At 35.7% G+C, this 16,603-nt stretch overlaps 6 protein-coding genes across 6 annotated transcripts in view; 5 read left to right on the plus strand and 1 right to left on the minus strand.

Annotated features, from left to right (window-relative positions):
• Positions 1-1,634: 1,634 nt before the first annotated feature.
• Positions 1,635-3,326, minus strand: MONOS_4677 (uncharacterized protein; the record flags this gene model as incomplete). The annotated part of the gene is made up of 3 exons (XM_067874769.1): positions 1,635-2,563; positions 2,664-3,002; positions 3,063-3,326. 3 exons carry the CDS (start codon positions 3,324-3,326, stop codon positions 1,838-1,840), a joined length of 1,329 nt encoding a protein of 442 aa, XP_067722322.1. The 3' UTR covers positions 1,635-1,837.
• A 118-nt stretch (positions 3,327-3,444) lies between these two features.
• On the plus strand, positions 3,445-5,947 carry MONOS_4676 (U1 small nuclear ribonucleoprotein 70 kDa). Its single transcript, XM_067874768.1, has 4 exons — positions 3,445-3,522; positions 3,603-3,874; positions 3,991-4,292; positions 4,417-5,947. Exons 1-4 carry the CDS (start codon positions 3,489-3,491, stop codon positions 5,492-5,494), a joined length of 1,686 nt encoding a protein of 561 aa, XP_067722323.1. The 5' UTR covers positions 3,445-3,488; the 3' UTR covers positions 5,495-5,947.
• Positions 5,948-6,177: 230 nt separating this feature from the next.
• On the plus strand, positions 6,178-13,749 carry MONOS_4674fu4675 (uncharacterized protein). The gene is made up of 5 exons (XM_067874767.1): positions 6,178-6,219; positions 6,281-6,345; positions 6,415-11,127; positions 11,335-13,348; positions 13,458-13,749. The coding sequence occupies exons 1-5, from the start codon at positions 6,187-6,189 to the stop codon at positions 13,500-13,502; spliced, it is 6,870 nt and encodes a 2,289-aa protein (XP_067722324.1). The 5' UTR covers positions 6,178-6,186; the 3' UTR covers positions 13,503-13,749.
• Positions 13,750-13,864: 115 nt separating this feature from the next.
• On the plus strand, positions 13,865-14,555 carry MONOS_4673 (uncharacterized protein). The gene has a single exon (XM_067874766.1). It carries the CDS (start codon positions 13,908-13,910, stop codon positions 14,313-14,315), a length of 408 nt encoding a protein of 135 aa, XP_067722325.1. The 5' UTR covers positions 13,865-13,907; the 3' UTR covers positions 14,316-14,555.
• A 42-nt stretch (positions 14,556-14,597) lies between these two features.
• On the plus strand, positions 14,598-15,905 carry MONOS_4672 (Proliferating cell nuclear antigen, PCNA; the record flags this gene model as incomplete). The annotated part of the gene is made up of 7 exons (XM_067874765.1): positions 14,598-14,711; positions 14,766-14,859; positions 14,960-15,073; positions 15,144-15,394; positions 15,456-15,536; positions 15,612-15,722; positions 15,783-15,905. 7 exons carry the CDS (start codon positions 14,598-14,600, stop codon positions 15,798-15,800), a joined length of 783 nt encoding a protein of 260 aa, XP_067722326.1. The 3' UTR covers positions 15,801-15,905.
• A 598-nt stretch (positions 15,906-16,503) lies between these two features.
• MONOS_4671 (uncharacterized protein) overlaps positions 16,504-16,603 on the plus strand; it is a 2,653-nt gene continuing 2,553 nt past the window's right edge. The window contains exons 1-2 of the mRNA XM_067874764.1: positions 16,504-16,530; positions 16,575-16,603. The exon at positions 16,575-16,603 is cut by the window's right edge and continues 375 nt beyond it. The gene's annotated coding sequence lies outside the window, so the exon portion shown is untranslated. The remainder of the gene's footprint in view (positions 16,531-16,574) is intronic.

Here is a 16,603-nt window from a genome sequence, read left to right on the forward strand (position 1 = left end):
TAATATTAAACGCATCGCAACTTCTTTTGAAAATTCACAAATTTTATGTATATAAAGCCATCCATAATGTTCAACAAATAATATTTTCTTCAAATATTTTTGTATTGCAAGTTTTGAAACTTGTGAATATATTTTTAAATTTTAGGTTCATTTTTATTTCATTTGATCAAAAAAAAATTCTTTTTAATCAAAACATTAAAAAGGTATGCTTTTTTTCATATGAACAAATAAAACAAATATATATGACAGAAATAAAAGCTAAATATACATGAAAAATCAATTTAACTCTTTGATCAATAAATACCACAATATATATTATTTTTACGATTTTTGATCTTTTTTTATGATATCAAAAAAAATCACCCAAATATCAATATAGATATCGCATAAATACAGGACATCGCACAAAAAACCGGACAAGATCGAATTCACAACAACTGAAAGAGGAATAATTCTGACAATTATCCTCAAAATACATCTCATCAGTACAAACTCATTTGATAAACGAGGCTTAATGAATAGCTTCATTTGTGCTCAGAATAAAATATTTATAAAATCTCGGAGAAACTCAAAATTCTATTTCTCTAAGATTTCGAAATATGGGTGATTCTTTTTGAAAAGTCACAAATGTTTAATTATCGTATTATGCAAATATTTCATATTTTGTTCAAATATCTGATTCCACTCACGAATCTTCTTCAGAATGTATGAAATAGCATTATCAAGAAATAGATTCCATTTAAGTGAAGTTTGATATTTGTTAACATAAATTTGAGCAAAATATGAAAATTTTGATTTATTTGAAAATTGAACATTTGCGATTTTTCAAAAAGAATTACCTATACACAAAGACAACTCAAACGCAGAAGAACAAATAAGTGACATTTCCAACGAATATTAATAAACAGAGCGATTTCTCATTAAAGCACACGAGAAATATCTTTTGCAAACACCTTTCTAGGAAGATGCAGAACTTTCTGTTTATTTTTCACATCTTAAAGGGTTCGATCAGAAAATGAAAATGGAAAAAATAATTTTGAATATTTCGAATCATTTAAAATTATATGAATCTTTGAAGTTTGGTTAAAAAGCCTGCACCTAGATATTTTTTTGATTTGTTATTTCATCCTTTTTTCCTTTTAAATCGAAAATGCTCATTTCCGAACTAGTTATTAAAAAATCAAATTTTCAGAAGTTATGAAAAATGGAGTAAATTATAATACTCAAACAAACTTGTTTTTTAGCATTTTCGAGGTTGGTAAACTTCTCTGAAAAGCAAAAATATATTTTTTCTGAAAATAAAACTGCTAACTTGGATCGGGTTTTGCACTCAAATCGGGTAAAGCATTCACTGTATTTCTTTTTTCCAACAAAGATAAAATGAGTAGACTTTTTTTCTCAAATTTAAAAATCCATTTGAATAGGAAACAAAAATTGTCAATGGGGAAAAAAAGATCGTAAAACGAATTAATTTTTTTTATTAAACTGAAGAATTGAAATGACAGATTGGTTTCTTCATTTCTTTTTCGAAAACAATTAAATGCATTTTTCTGAACGATCCTCATTAGCAAGGATTTGCTTTATGATTTCAAACAGAATATTTATGTCATTTTTTTTCTTCTCATACTGGGCAATCTTCCTTCTTCCTTCTTTTTGACAAACTGAGTATTTATGATACAAAAAATATTTCGAAATGACATAAATACAGAATGAAAAAAAGGCAATCATGAATTCTGAACTATCAAGCAAAATATATAATTCTTTTTACCTTCAAAATTTCTTTATTATAAATCACCTCAACTTTCCTCTTCCTCTCCTTTTCTCGAATTCTCAGTTATCATCTTCCTCCTTTTGAAACAGAAAGAAGTATCAAAATTGCCTGTGCAGCGCTTATCATCCACTGCACTTGGATGGCTGCTCCCATGTTGCCTCCATACTCAACTGCATGAGTGACTGGGAAAAAGGCAAAGAAGCGAGTGAGGAAGATCCAAGGGTTGATTGCCACATATGCAAGGGAATACAGAAATGCATTGACCAGCCACTGATTCTGAGAGAAGAACGATATTGGCGAGGAAACAAATTGCTTCACCAACTCAGGAATTTCTGCGGTTGTTCCTTTCTTTTGGGAAAGCACTTGCTTTGATTTTGTTGCTGCAGATGCAGAATTTTCTTTCTTCTGTTTGCTGCTTCCTTTCTTTCCTTTTCCGTTGCTGTTGTTGTCTTCTTCTTCATCTTTTTCTTTTCTCTTCTTTTCTTTCTTCACACTCTGTGCGTGAGTGAGTGCAGGTAACGCGATACCCCTGTAGTAGAACTCTTCAACCAGAGGCACAATCACAAAGGACAGCATGATCACAATTAACCCCACGATGCCTCCAACTGAATTGTAGGTGATTTTCCCTACAGCTGCAAGGTAGCACTGAAGTGGCTTTTGCGACAAGTAGTCATAAATTAATCCATATCCATTGTCTCCATAATCTCCTTCACCAAAAATATGAAGTTTTAGCAAACGCGAGATTAATGGAATGATTGAGGTGATCCATATGCTTTGTTCGTAAGGTCCAACCTATCCATTTTATTTAAGATTTTAAATTATAATTAATAGAATAGCATCACAAAATACCATCTAAAATCAAAACAAAAATTCATAATATAAAATTTCATACAAATGTGAACGTAGCATATGCCCAGAAGAAATTGATCAGCAGTTGTTTTGTATTGTACAACTTTATTAATGCAAAAACTTCCTTTGCTAAAGACCATATGCGTTGAAATACTGTTGGTTGCTTTTCATTATCTCCTTGTTGCTTCTTCCTCTTTTTTGCATCATCTCTTAATTCAGCAAGATGAGGAGGCCAATACAAAAACACTTGTGAAAGATGATTTGGAATCCAGCGCCCAGTAAGTTCTTTTGACATCCACATGCAATAATATAACTCGAATGGAACAACAAATAAAAGGCTTGCAAGATAATAATTTGTAAGAGTTGGTAAATTTGGTATTAACTGAACAAAATACATGAAAAAACGGAGAATAATAATTTTTAATTTAAAAATTCAACATACTTTAATAAGAATATTATATCCAACGAATGCAAGGAACCCAGGAATAAAATGCAAGGCAACAGCCTTCCAATAAGGCATAATAAGCGGAGAATCTTTAACATAACATTTGAAAACAAAACGAACAATCATAATATGCAAACCATTGATATCAAGCAAATTTTTTGCCATAAAATCAGATTGAGGCTTTTGCTCACTGTCCGATATTTGAATTGCTCTCTGTATAACGTTCAGAGCATCACGATCCAGCCTCTGCTTTGAAGTCATTTTTTTCACAAAAAACAAAAATGGGCAAAAGAGATAATCTCTTAAATTCACTGTGTTTACATATATACAAAGAAAATTTGATGAGAAAGAATTATTATATATATTTTCTTGAAACCATAGATATTTTTATTGAAGCAAAAATAAAAATATTGATTGCTTCCAATGAATTCTGCAATACTTGCACTTTTTCAACCAGGTTTTCTATTTTATTCAATTTTTAAAACAATGTAGTTTTATTTCTGTCTTTTTATTTTTGCTAATTGAATTTTTTAACAGGACGTGACATACCATATCTTCCGCCTCCGCCAAGAGCTAAACCAGTTCACATGACCGGAATTTCTGATTTTATGGACAAATTTTCTGATGAACAGCCTGACCCAGAACAGTACCCACCGATTGAATCCGTGCTGGAAAGGCGGATCAGAATTATGAAAGAAAGAAAGGAAATTCAGGAAGCTAAAATTGAAGAAGAAAAGCAAGATTGGGACCCCTCTCTTGATTCAAATGCTACACCTGATCCATCAAAAACGATTTTCGTTGCTCGATTGGTTTACAATTTCTTTCCAATTTTTATAAACATTTTGAAAATTTGCGATTGATAAAACAATGATTGATTATTTTATAAATACAAATGATTGCTACAAATTTTTTATATTGTATATAGGATTATCAAGTTACGGAAGGACTTTTACGTCGTGCATTTTCGATATTTGGAGAAGTTACTCACGTTCGAATTGTGAAAGATAAGAAAGGCAAGCCGCGGGGCTATGCATTTGTCCAGTTTAGGGATAGAGGGTCTTATGATAGAGCGTTTAGAGACGGCGACGGAATGCAAGTTGGGAACAGAAGAGTGCTTGTTGATGCTGAAAAGGGCCGTTTGAATCCTCGCTGGAAGCCACGTCGCTTTGGAGGTGGGAAAGGTTCAACTCGTATTGCACGAGATCCAGTCACAGAGATTGTATTTGGGTATGATTTATTAATTATTTATTAAATGCTTATTTTCAAAAAAATACATATTTATTTAAAAAATTGCAAAATCATTTTATAACTTAATGTTTGTAATGACAACAAACGATGCATGACATCATAGTAAATTGGCTGTTGGACCTCCCCTTCCGAAGGGCAAGCCAGTACCGTTTATTCCTCCACCACCGCCTCGTCCACCAACTTCACGTTATCCTCCACCTCCGCCTTCATCACATCATTCATCCTCTTCATCATCATCATCATCATCTTCTTCTTCCTCTTCCTCCTCTTCTTCTCATTCATCCTCATCTTCATATCCCCCACGTGGAGTGAGGCTGACTGGTGCCAATCTGATTGCACTTGGTGAGCCTTCCCACGGAGTTGATCGGCAGAGAGGAGCAGAAAGTGAACGGGATAGAGACAGAGACAGAGACAGAGATAGAGACAGGGATAGAGAAAGAGATAGAGACAGGGATAGAGATAGAGATAGAGATAGAGACAGAGACAGAGAGAGGGAGAGAGAAAGAGAAAGAGAGAGGGAGAGGGAACGAGAACGAGAACGAGAAAGAGAAAGAGATCGAGATAGGGATAGAGACAGAGACAGAGACAGAGACAGAGACAGAGACAGAGACAGAGACAGGGATAGGGATAGGGACAGAGAGAGAGAGAGAGACAGAGAGAGAGGAAGAGATACACATAGAACACACAGCGATAATGACAAATATTCAGACAGAAAGAGGCGCTCGTATTTGGATGAAGACAGAAGTGGAGAAGAAGGAAAAGACAGCAAAGACAGTAAGGACAATAAAGAAAGCAAAGAAAGCAAAGAGAGCAAAGAAATAAAAGATAACAAAGACATAAAAGACACCAAAGACAAAGAGAAGAAAGATCGGCGAGAGAAAAGCAGCCGACGCGAGCGACGCCACCACAGCCGGAGCAGAAGCAGAAGCCGGAGTGAGTCTTCGAGTTCAGACAGCGAAGGCAGTTTGTCTGAGGGGAGCTCATATTCGAGTGGAGAAGGAGACACAAATGATAGCAGAAGTAGAAGTAGCAGCAGAAGCAGTAGAAGCAGTAGAAGTAGCAGTCCAGATGCACATAGAAGAAAGAAGGGGTACAGACACGGGGGAAGCAGGAGCAGAAGTGTAGACAGAGGGAATGGGAAGAAGAGGCTGATGGATGATGGAACGGGCTCGAAGGTTTAATGGAGAAGAAGAGGGAGGAGGATAAAAGAAGAGAAGGAAGGGGAAGAAAAGAAAAGAGAGGAAAAGAGGAGAAGAGGAAGAAAGAGAGGAAGAGAAGAGAAGAAGGGTTAGGGATTTTGTGGCTCACTTCTTTGGATTGTTGCGCATTGAGAGATAAAAATGCCAATTGTTTGCTTGGGAGCAATGAAGAAGGAAAAGAAGATAAATTGTATTTTATTTATTGTAAAAAAAAAGGAAAGAATATTTTGTTTTTATCTAATCATCACTTTATTTTTTAAAATGGCTTAATGTCGCATTTCTTTTGCTTCAACTTTGCTTCCAAAAGTTGTAATTATTGGTGATTTTGTGAGCATTACACATCTTTCACTAAAATACAAAATTCATTTCACACATCATTCTTTTTTTGCATGATGAACATCACAAGGAAATATTGGTAAATAATATTTCATCAACTGAATGCTTTCTATTTTTCATCATTTTATCAAATGTTATTTTAAAGATTTCGAAATATGACAATTTCTATTGTTTCATCAAAAAAAAAAAAAAGGTGAATAAAAATGTGCATCTTATCTTCATCAAAATGAAACAGTCACAATATAGCTTTATCTGACAAGTACATATTTCAAAGATTGAAAAGACATTGCTCGGAAAAACGGAGGCTAATTATTGCCTAAAACCATATTAATTAATGCATGTTAAAAATTTCAGGATTTATCACTGAAGCGGTTTACTATCGAATATTTTATAACTATATTTTCATTACGTATTTTTTTAAAATTATTGTAGGCGGTAAGAGAAGGAGAAAAAGTCCTTGCTCTTGTTCGCACCGATGAAGAAAAACCAATCCAAAAGTTTTATTTTTTGTTGTCAAATTTGATTTGATTGCTTGTCGTATACAACAATTCTAATGAAATATTTAGGCTATTGATTGTTCAAATAGAAGCAGACAAACCTCCACAAATTTTGCAAACATGCGCTTTTGAGCGAACAAGCAATTGGTCAATTATTGAAACTGAAGGAGTTGTCAAGGGACTTGGATTTTCTCTAAGTTATTCAGACGGACGCATATTCAAAAGAATGTTTTCATGCACGGATATTTCTCAGCTTCATTCTTTCATTTCTTTCGTAACAAGGAAAGAAAGGGAACGCACAATTTCAAGTCAAAAACGAGAGGAATCACAACATCAACATGACGAGCGCGAAACATCCAACAAGCAACTTGAAAAACACCCGCCTTCATTTGACCTTAATCCATTGAAACAAAAGCTCAAAGAAGCTCCAACGGCAATTGCACATGCAATTAATGCAATTGTTCCTCAGTCAATGAGGCGCATACCGCAGCAGCCTCAATCAGCAACGCAAAAAGAGGGTGATGCTTCGATTGTCCGCACCCAATCAAGTAAAAAAGACCTCGTCCAGATGTCAACATCGCTTCTGCAGTCAATCAAGAAGCCGCTGGGTGAGATGGCACACAAAGTCCAAATGAACATGCCACCGCTCAATGCAAGTCTACGCTATTTCAAAGCAGAAGCTCCAGACCACACATTTCACAGGGATATTCCCCGAATCTCAGCCAGAAGCATTCCTCCGCTGGAGACACACACTCTTCATCAGCTGACTGTTGGGTGTGTGACGTGGAATGTGATGCGGATGAAGAAGAGGCTGCCGCTGAAGAAGATGGTTGCGCTGGTGTCAGACGCACACAGGGCGATGTGGGGGTGGAGAGAAGAGGAGGAGAGGGAGATTGAGAGGGAAAGGGAAAGGAAAGAACGAGAAGCCAGAGAAAGGAGAAATAGAAGGAGAAGAAGAAACACAAAACAGAATAGATTAAACGAAGTTTATAAAGATAAACACACAAATTCAAAACAAGAACCATCCACTCAAACCAAATCCTCATCCTCCTTTCCCCGCACTTCTCATTATTCCCATCTTTCATACAACCATTCCACAAGACCAACTCCTCCTTCACTGTTTGTAGTGTCTCTACAGGAAGTGCAGCTGGACGTGGCTGGAATTCTTGCGGAGGAAACAGAGCTGAAGCAGCAGTGGTCGAGGCTGTGGCTGAGGGCATTGAACAGATTCTACTTTGGAATAAGGCCGAGGACGAAGGAGGATGGGAGAGAAGGGAGAGAAGAATTGGAAAGAGAAGGAAGAGGAAGAGGAAGAGAAAGGGAAGAAGGAAGAGAAAAAGGAAGAGAAAGAAGAGAAGAAGAGAGGAGGAGGAAAAGAAATGGAAGAAATGGAAAGAAAGAGGAAGAGAACAGAAGAAAAACACCACGTCCACAACCACCATATGAGGCAGATGCAAAGAAAGAGGAACAACAGAACAGAGAAAACGAAGAAGAAGAAGAAGAATACGAAAGTGAAGAAGAAAGTGAGAAGGAAGAGGAAGAGGAAGAAGATGATGAAAAAGAATTTGAAAAAGAACTTTATGAAGAAGAGAATGAAATTTCAAGTGAAATAACAGATTCATATTCCGATTATGATGAATACGACGACTTCCACATTTCATCTGAAGATCCAACATTATCATCAAATACATCATCATCATCATCATCATCATCATCATCATCGTCAAAGACAACATCTTCTTCTTCCTCTTCTTCTTCCTCCTCCTCCTCTTCCTCCTTCCACCAGTCAAACTGGGGCACCCCCCGCTATCATCTTGTGGAGAGCCGGCAGCTGTGCGGGATGCTTCTCTGCATTTATGCCACTTCTTCTGTCTGCCCTTTCATCTCCTCTCTCTCTTCGTCTTCTGTCGGCACAGGGCTGTTGGGGGTGTTGGGGAACAAAGGAGGAGTTGGGGTGAGGATGAGCATTGGAAATACTCAAATGTGTTTTGTGGGGGCGCATTTTGCAGCACACCAGAAGAAGACAGGGATGAGAGAGAAAGATTGGGGCGAGGTGATGAAGAGGATGAGGTTTGAGGATGTGGAAGGGAAGATTCTGAGGGGGGATGATGTGGAAGGGGTTGAAGGAGGAGAGGGAGGAGAGGGAAGAGAGGGAAGAGAGGGAAGAGAGGGAAGAGAGGGAAGAGAGGGAAGAGAAGGGAAAGGGAAAGGGAGAGGAAAAGGGAAGGAAATAAAGAGAAAAGAGAATGAAAGAGATAGAAGAATTGGTAAAGTTGATGAAAGAAGAAAGATGGGAGGCAATGAACCTGGTTCAAAGGCACTTTTGAGAAGGAGAAAGGAGAAAGAAGAAGAAGAAGAAGATGATGATGATGATGACGAAGACATATACGAGGAAGAAACAGAAGAAACAGAAGAAACAGAAGAAGAAATCGAAAGCAGAAAGCCACAGCCTGTGAATGACGCGTTTGACATGTTTTCTTTGTCCACATTTATTGCTCCTCACATTCTGCAGGCGAGACAAGAAAGAAAGAGACAGCTGCTTTCATTCAGAAGAGCGAATCCTTCGAAGTTTGTGTGTGAGATTCCAGACACACTCACAGAGGGGTTTGAGGGAGAAGAGGAAGGAGGAGGAGGAGAAAGAGGAAGAGGAGATGGAAGTTATATGAATAATAATAATAATAGAAATGATAATAATCATTCTGAAACAAACAAAACTATTACTTCTTCCTCTTCCTCTTCTTCTTCCTCTTCCTCTTCCTCTCTTCCTCTTCCTCCTTCTCCTCCTCATTCTCTTTCTCTTTCTCCTTCTCCTTCTCCTTCTCATTCCTCCCCACTCAAACCCATCTCCTTCTCTCTCCTTCCCGGCAAGCTTCCGCCAAAACCTGGTTTTGATCTTGTTGTGATGCTGGGGGACTTCAACTTTCGAGTTGATCATCCTTCTTCTCTTGTCTACCAGCTGCTGAACGAAGAGATGGAGGTGAGATTTAGCCCATTTAGAGCAGCGCAGAAGAAGAAGAAGAAGGAGGAGATAGTGAAATTTGTGAAGAAGGGAAGGAAAGGGGAGAAAGGGGAGAAGGAAGGGGAAGAAGTGGAAGAAGAAGATGTTTATGGTGAAGAAGGAAGAAGAAGAAGAAGATGTTATATTTCCAATATATCTTCTTCTTTTCCTTCATCATCATCATCATCTTCTTCTTCTCTTTCCTCTTCTTCTCATCCACATTATCTTCCTCTCTCACAACCAGATGCCTTTTCTTCTCTTCCTTCTCCTTCTCTTGGTTTTCTATTGCACAATGATCAGCTTACTCAATCAAAATCAAAAGGAAGATGTTTTAGGAGGTTTGTAGAGGCGCCTGTGACGTTTCTGCCGACATACAAAGTGATTGGGAAGAAGGGAGGAGAGGAGAAAGGGAAAGGGAAAGGGAAGGGGAAGAATGAGAAAGAGAAAGAGAGAAAAGAAGAGAAGGAGAAAGAGAAGGAGAGAAAAGAAAAAAGTGGAGATGATAATGATGAATATGAATATGAAGATGGTGAAGAAGAAAATGAAGAAGAAGAAGAAGAAGAAGAAGAAGAAGATGATGATGACGATGATGAAGAAAGTTTATCAACAGTTTCATCTTCATCGAAATCAAGCAACAAGTTGCCCAAAACAATTTCTCGAAATTCCCTTTCTTCTTCCTCTTCCTCTTCCTCTTCCTCTCTCCCCCCTTCTTCACCTCTAATCGATCCATATTCCATTCCTTTGTCTTCTTCGTTCCCTTTCACTTATTTCAGAGCAGCAAACAAGAAGAAAGAGAGAATTCCTGCTTGGACAGACAGGGTGCTGTGGAGGGCAAAGGAAGGATTGCATGGAGGATGGAAGGAGAATGAGGAGGAAGAGGAAGAGAATGAGAAAGAAGAGGAAGAGGAGGAAGAGGAAGAGGAAGAGGAGGAAGAAGAATATGAAGAGGAGGAAGAAGTTATAAAAGTGAAAGAAAAACTTAACAATTCAAGTAATAAATACAATAAACAACCTCAAGATACAACCGCAATATCATCATCATCATCTTCTTCTTCTCCTTCTCATTATTCTTCTTATCATTCTTCTCCCTCTCTCCCCTTCCACCCCTCCTCCTCTCTAATGCAGCCACACATATACACGTCTTTGTCTTCGCCTTTTTCTTCTGATCATCTTCCAGTTGTTTTCTCCTTCACTTTCTTTGCTATGCTTCCGAATTCTTCTCTTTTGAGGCAGTATGAAGAGAAGAAGAAAGAGGAAGAGGAAGAGAAGAAGAGGAAAGAAGAGGAAGAGAGGAAGAAGAAGGATAAATTACAGAACGATTCGTTTGGGTCGAGTTCTTTGACGCCTCACGATGTGGATTGGGGGATGCTGGGGGTGGAGGAGAAGGAGGAGGAGGAGGAAGAAGAAAGAGAAGAAGAAGAAAAGGAGAAGGAGAAAGAAGAAAAAGGAGAAAGAGAAGAAGAAGGAAATATTATTAATAAGTCATCAATTGTTTCTTCTTCTTCTTCTTCTTCTTCCTCAAAAATTGTCACATTCTCTTCTCAAATCTTGCATCTGAAGCCTTCTTTGCCAAACATGCATCTTCTATCAAATAGCTTTTCTCTTTCTCCTTCTTCTTCTCTTTCTCTTTCTTCTTCTTCTTCCTCTTCTTCTTCTCTTTCTCTTTCTCTTTCTCTCTCTTCTTCCATTCCTCTTTCCAATCCATTTTTGTCTTCTTTCTCTTTCCCTTCGCTCTCTGCCACACTCACAAACACTGGGCCTTGTCTAATCTCTTTCTTCTTCATGTCTCCATTCTCTTCTTCTTCTTCTTCTTCTTCTTCTTCTTCTTCTTCTTCTTCTTCTTCTTCTTCTTCTTCTTCTTCTTCCTCTTCTTCTTTTTCTTCTTCTTCTTCTTCTTCTTCTTCTTCTTCTTCTTCTTCTTCTTCTTCTTCTTCTTCTCCTTCTCCTCTTCCTTTCCTCCACATTTCTCCTCTTCGTGGGCGTCTGCAGAGCGGCGAGTCGATTTCAATCACGTTTACGCCTGTTTTGTCTGCATTTGATATTGAAATGGCAAAAGAGAAGGAGAATGAGAAGGATAAAGAAGAGAAGAAGGAGAAGGAGAAAATGAAAGAGAAAGAGAAAGAGAAAGAGAAGGAGAAAGTTAATAATCATTTGACTTCTTCTTCTTCTTCTTCTTTTTCTCAAACAAACACACAAACATCTTCTTTATCAGAATCTTCTCTGTTTCTCAATCCATTTGAACCACTTCGACAGCTTTTGAATGTTTCTGAACAAACGCCATTGAAAATAAATAGAAATGTTTCTTCTTCTTCATCTCTTTCTTCTCTTTCTTCTTCTTCCTCCTCTTCCTCCTCCTCTTCCTCTTCTGCATCTTCCTCTTCTTCCTATTTAAAAGGCTTTTATTCCTCCACTTCTCTTCTTCTTCTTCGTGTTTGTGGTTATTCTTCATTAACTGCACCTTCAACATCACTCGAAGAAGACGAAAGAAAAGGAAAACAGATGAATCCAATGGATTTAATGACTGAAAAATCAAATTCTTCTTCTTCTTCTTCTTCTTCTTCTTCTTCTTCTTCTTCTTCTTCTTCTTCTTCTTCTTCTTCTTTCTTCATTCATGATCATTTTGTGAGTCTGGCTTTAAGAGTTCCGTTTTCTTCGCTTTCGCTTTCAATTGATGAGGTTATTTCTTCTTCTCCTTCTTCTCCTTCTTCTCCTTCTCCTTCTTCCTCTTCTTCCTCTTCTTCCTCTTCTTCTCCTTCTCCTCTTTCTCTTTGTATTCCAATCAGAAGATTAATTGCTCTTCTTTCGAACAACTGGCAAAAAGCAGATGAAATGCTGAATGAAGAAAATATTTCAGATATTTCTCCGAAATCTTCTTCTTCTATTTCTCCGATGCCTTCTTCTTCTTCTTCTGTTACATCAGTTCAATCTGCACTTTGTATGCTTCTTCCTTGGCAAATGCTATCAAATGAACTTTATTCTTCAAATTCTTCTTCTCCTTCTTCTCATTCTTCTTCTTCTTCTTCTTTATCTTCTCTTCTTCTTTCACCTTCCTCTCTTTGTTCATCTTATCTGTTGCATAACATTCTCAGAGGTAAGAAAGAAGAAAAACAAGAAGAAGAAGAAACAAAAGAATTAGAAGAATCAAAAGTATTAACAGAAGAAGAATCAGAATCAGAATCAGAATCAGAAAAAGCATCGGAAGAATATTCACTGATGAACAACATAGTTCATCTGGTTATGTCTGCTTTGTTTGTTGCGATTGACAACGGAATGAAATTTGAGCTGGAAAAAATGACATTTTTGCTCTCTTCTCAAGCAGAAGCTGAAATGAGGGCAAAAAGAGGACTTAATTTTGGTTTGGGTGAAGAAGAAAGAGAAGAAAAAGAAGAAAATGAAAAATTTAATGATGATGAAAAGGAAGAAGCTAAAGAAGAAGAAGAAGAAATAAAAGAAAAAGATGTCAAAAATAAACATGTCAAAAAGACCCATTCTGATCCTTTAAAAGATGGAAAGTTTGCCGGCAAGCCCAGACTTAGTCAAGACTGGAGAACAATCACTCGATATTTGATATTCGAAGCAGCAATGCGATGTTTATTGTTGATTATCATTTCTATTCGGGAAAAGCCACAAAAATCGAAATATTCTTCTTCTTCTTCTTCTTCTTCTTCTTCTTCTTCTCTTTCATCTCCATCATCATCATCATCATCATCTTCTTCTTCTTCCTCATTGCTTTCTTATCTCAAATCCCTTCAGTCAAAACAACAAACTACCAAACAGATTGATAAAAATTCTCTTCCTGTTTTATGGAGCAATTTCTTGTCTTCTTTTTCTCCTCTTCTTCGCTCTCTTCAAGAAGCAGATAATGTTATTGCTTCAGATTCTTCTCTTTCTCTTTCTTCTTCTTCTCATTTATCTTCTTTTTTCACTCGCAATTTTGCAATGATATTTTCACATGCTGTGTTAACTTCTCTTTCTCCTTCACAACAAGAAATTATTACAAAAATGGTTTGCAGCGCTTTTTGATATTCTTGCAAGCGTTTATTTAATTTTTTTTGTTATTTAATTATTTTATAAATTATTTATTTATTGGATATGAAATATTTGCTTATTTTAGGATCAAAGAAAATTGTCTGAAATTCTTGAATTTCTCTGGAAATAATCAAATGAGGAAAAAGATCGGAAAATTTTTAAAAAAAAATGTAATTTTTATTTCTCAAAGAATTTGTAATATTGTTTTATTTAATTGTTATTATTATTTTATTAATGTCTATTACCGCAAAATAAATGGGCTCAATTTTTTTTCAAATTAAAAATAATGATTATTTTTTGTGATATTATGAAAATATCGCTTTCTTACATGGACTGGCAAACACGGTTCCATTAAAATAAACTGCGGTAACTAATGAACATATAATAAAGATATTTTCAACAAAACAATTACAAATTCATGAAGAAGAAAGTTTCTTCGTTTTTCTCCGATAGAAAAAATAAAAGTATACTCTCATTGATCATCGTTAAATTCCCCCTTTGAAGATTTAGAAAAAATTAGTTGTTTAACACAAAGATGGCATTTTTGTTTGCATTAACATTCTTCTCAGCTGTTTTGTCAGAATCAGTGTTTTCAGATATCGATGAGTATTTTGAAGCCGAGGAATTCACCGAATTGGAGCCATATGAGTTTGAAGAGAGCGATTTTGAAGTGGATCCATTTGACCTTGACTTTGAAACAATGGAAGCAATTGAATGGTGCTCAATTTGCCAAGAAGTCGCTGATTTTGCAAGAAAAATGGTGAACAACCATGCAGCACCTGCATTGAGAAATGTTCTTATCAACAAGCTTTGCGTTAAATATAAGGGAATTAAGAACGATATTTGCGTTTCAGCATCCAACAAGATTGTTGACATGGCCTTGGAACTCGTTCAAAAATACGCAACATCTGACAAGATTTGCCGCAAAGTTAAATTGTGCTAAATTTTCGTAGTCATGTGTACCTCATATTTTCGCATCCTTAGTCTTCTTTTTGTCATTTTCTTTTCAGAAAAGAGTTCTTCTTTAAATTGAAGATTGGATGCACTTTTTATTTGAATCTTTATTTTGTATAGCTGTCATTACTTTCCTATTGAAAACACGAGATGAATTAATAGTTATTTCTCTTTTTTTATTTGGTAAAATCGAATCAACAAAAAATATGCATGATATTTTTTTTTGAAACTGAAAAATCAAAATTCCCATAAATTTCTAGTTTTGTTTGAAATGTTCGAAGTAGTATTTGCTCAAACTGCGTTATTGAAAAAAATAGTCGATGCTGTTCGCGAATTAAATGAAACAGTTTCATTAGACATATCGGCCTCTGGAATATCACTTCAAGTTTGTGGTATATAAAACAATTGATTCATGATAACGAATATTTTTCATAAATAGACAATGGATTCGAGCAGAGTTAGCTTAGTTACACTTCTTTTAAGAGCTGATTCATTTGGAGGAACTTTTAAATGTGATCGTAGCATGACTCTTGGTTTGCTCAATTTACTGTTATGTAATATATTCAATGTTTCAAATATCCTTATTATTTTTTTTTAATCATTGTAAATTTGATCAATGGATCATTCATTAAGGTGTTAATCTTAAGGCATTGACAAAATTGTTAAAAACAGCAGGAAACGAAGATCAAACTACTCTCCGTGCCGAAGACGATGCCAGCACTCTAATTATTGTTATTGACTCTCCAAGTTTGAAACTATTGCAGCTTTTAATTGATGTCATACTTAATTTTGATTCTATTTTATTTCACTTTTTTAGAGGAAGGAAAAGTATCTTCATTTGAATTAAAGTTGCTCGATTTGAATGTTGAGCCACTTGCTGTGTATGACACCGATGCCAAAGCAACAGTCACAATGAGCTCTGCGGAATTTAGCAGAATTTGCCGTGATTTGGGAACAATCGGAGATACAGTTGTTATTGATGCACAAAAAGATGGTGTCTCATTTTCTGTGACAGGTGATGAGCTTTCAGGAAATGTCACACTGAGGCCATCAGAGGCAGCTGACGATGTATGTGCTATAACTGATGTTTAAATATTATTAAATATTTTTAATCCTATCAATTTGAAAGAGCGAATCCTCTGTGAATCTCCAAATTGAAGAAGCACTTCAGCAGAGTTTTGCACTCCGATTTTTGAATATGTTCACAAAGGTCTGCTTTTAATCTTTTTTTAAAAACAACGTTGACAACCCTTTTTGTGAAAATGCTTTTTCTTTTTATCTGTAGGCAACTCCTTTGTCAAACACAGTCATTCTTTCATTATCACCAGAGCAGCCATTCTGCGTGGAATATCAGATTGAAGATGCTGGTGCTATTAAATACTTTTTGGCTCCAAAGGTTTGTTATTATTTTATTGTCTTATTATTGAAATTGCTATTGTTTTGCTTTCTAATTCAGATTGAGGATACTGAGTAAAAAATTAATAATTCACACATTTTCATTTTAAACACTTCTAATCTTTTCATTCATGTCGGAGACATTTTCAACCATTTTTAAAGTCAATATATTTTTATATTTTATTCTCCCTCGAACTGTATTGTTTTACTAAAAAACATTAAAAATTTGGGTACTAGCGATTCACAAATAACCGAAGCAATACGTTTTGATATGAACAAATAAAAATATACAAATACACAAATAAAAAAGAACAAAAAGAGATTAAAAATTAGTTGACTATAAAACATAATATTACCAAACACAAAACAAAAAAAAAAGAACATTCTTTAACTTCAAGTGAATAATTCAGAACAGATTGAAAAATAAATAGTATGTGTGCACAAATGTTTCTAATTTTTTCAATCAGGTTTTCAAGTGAATCAATTCATAAATAAATCATATTAACTATTTATGGTATCATTTCCATTATAAAATTTTAATTGCATTTATTCATTTGCTGTTTGTTTGTATTTGACAATGTTTGCTTTTATATAGCTGACAATTATTATTTCTATAATTATTAAAAATGCTTTTAAATTTAAAATGCGTGATTAACTTTAAAATTTGATGATATATTTTTTGCTAGTATTCTGGAAGTACATTTAGTTCGCTTGCTTTTTCACACAACGGCGCATAGATAATTACATTGCAATAATGTCTGATAAAACTTCAACATCACTTCAACATACATTGTCAACATTGTATCCAGGTTTGAATGATTTATAGAATTTTCATTTTTATCAAGATTCTTAGTGACATATGGGAAGGACTGCTTTCCGCTG

Source organism: Monocercomonoides exilis (genome assembly GCF_001643675.1).
Source record: "Monocercomonoides exilis strain PA203 chromosome Unknown scaffold42-869251, whole genome shotgun sequence".
Lineage (NCBI taxonomy): Eukaryota > Preaxostyla > Oxymonadida > Polymastigidae > Monocercomonoides > Monocercomonoides exilis.

Bases quoted from the DNA above. Each gene is read 5' to 3' on its own strand.
- MONOS_4676 (XM_067874768.1), top strand. From the start codon at position 3,489: ATGAATTCTGCAATACTTGCACTTTTTCAACCAG. The intron at 3,523-3,602 runs GTTTTCTATTTT...ATTTTTTAACAG, and splicing joins ACTTGCACTTTTTCAACCAG to GACGTGACATACCATATCTT. The intron at 4,293-4,416 runs GTATGATTTATT...ATGACATCATAG, and splicing joins GTCACAGAGATTGTATTTGG to TAAATTGGCTGTTGGACCTC.
- MONOS_4674fu4675 (XM_067874767.1), top strand. From the start codon at position 6,187: ATGTTAAAAATTTCAGGATTTATCACTGAAGCG. The intron at 6,220-6,280 runs GTTTACTATCGA...AAATTATTGTAG, and splicing joins CAGGATTTATCACTGAAGCG to GCGGTAAGAGAAGGAGAAAA. The intron at 6,346-6,414 runs GTTTTATTTTTT...TGAAATATTTAG, and splicing joins GAAGAAAAACCAATCCAAAA to GCTATTGATTGTTCAAATAG.
- MONOS_4673 (XM_067874766.1), top strand. From the start codon at position 13,908: ATGGCATTTTTGTTTGCATTAACATTCTTCTCAGCTGTTTTGTCAGAA.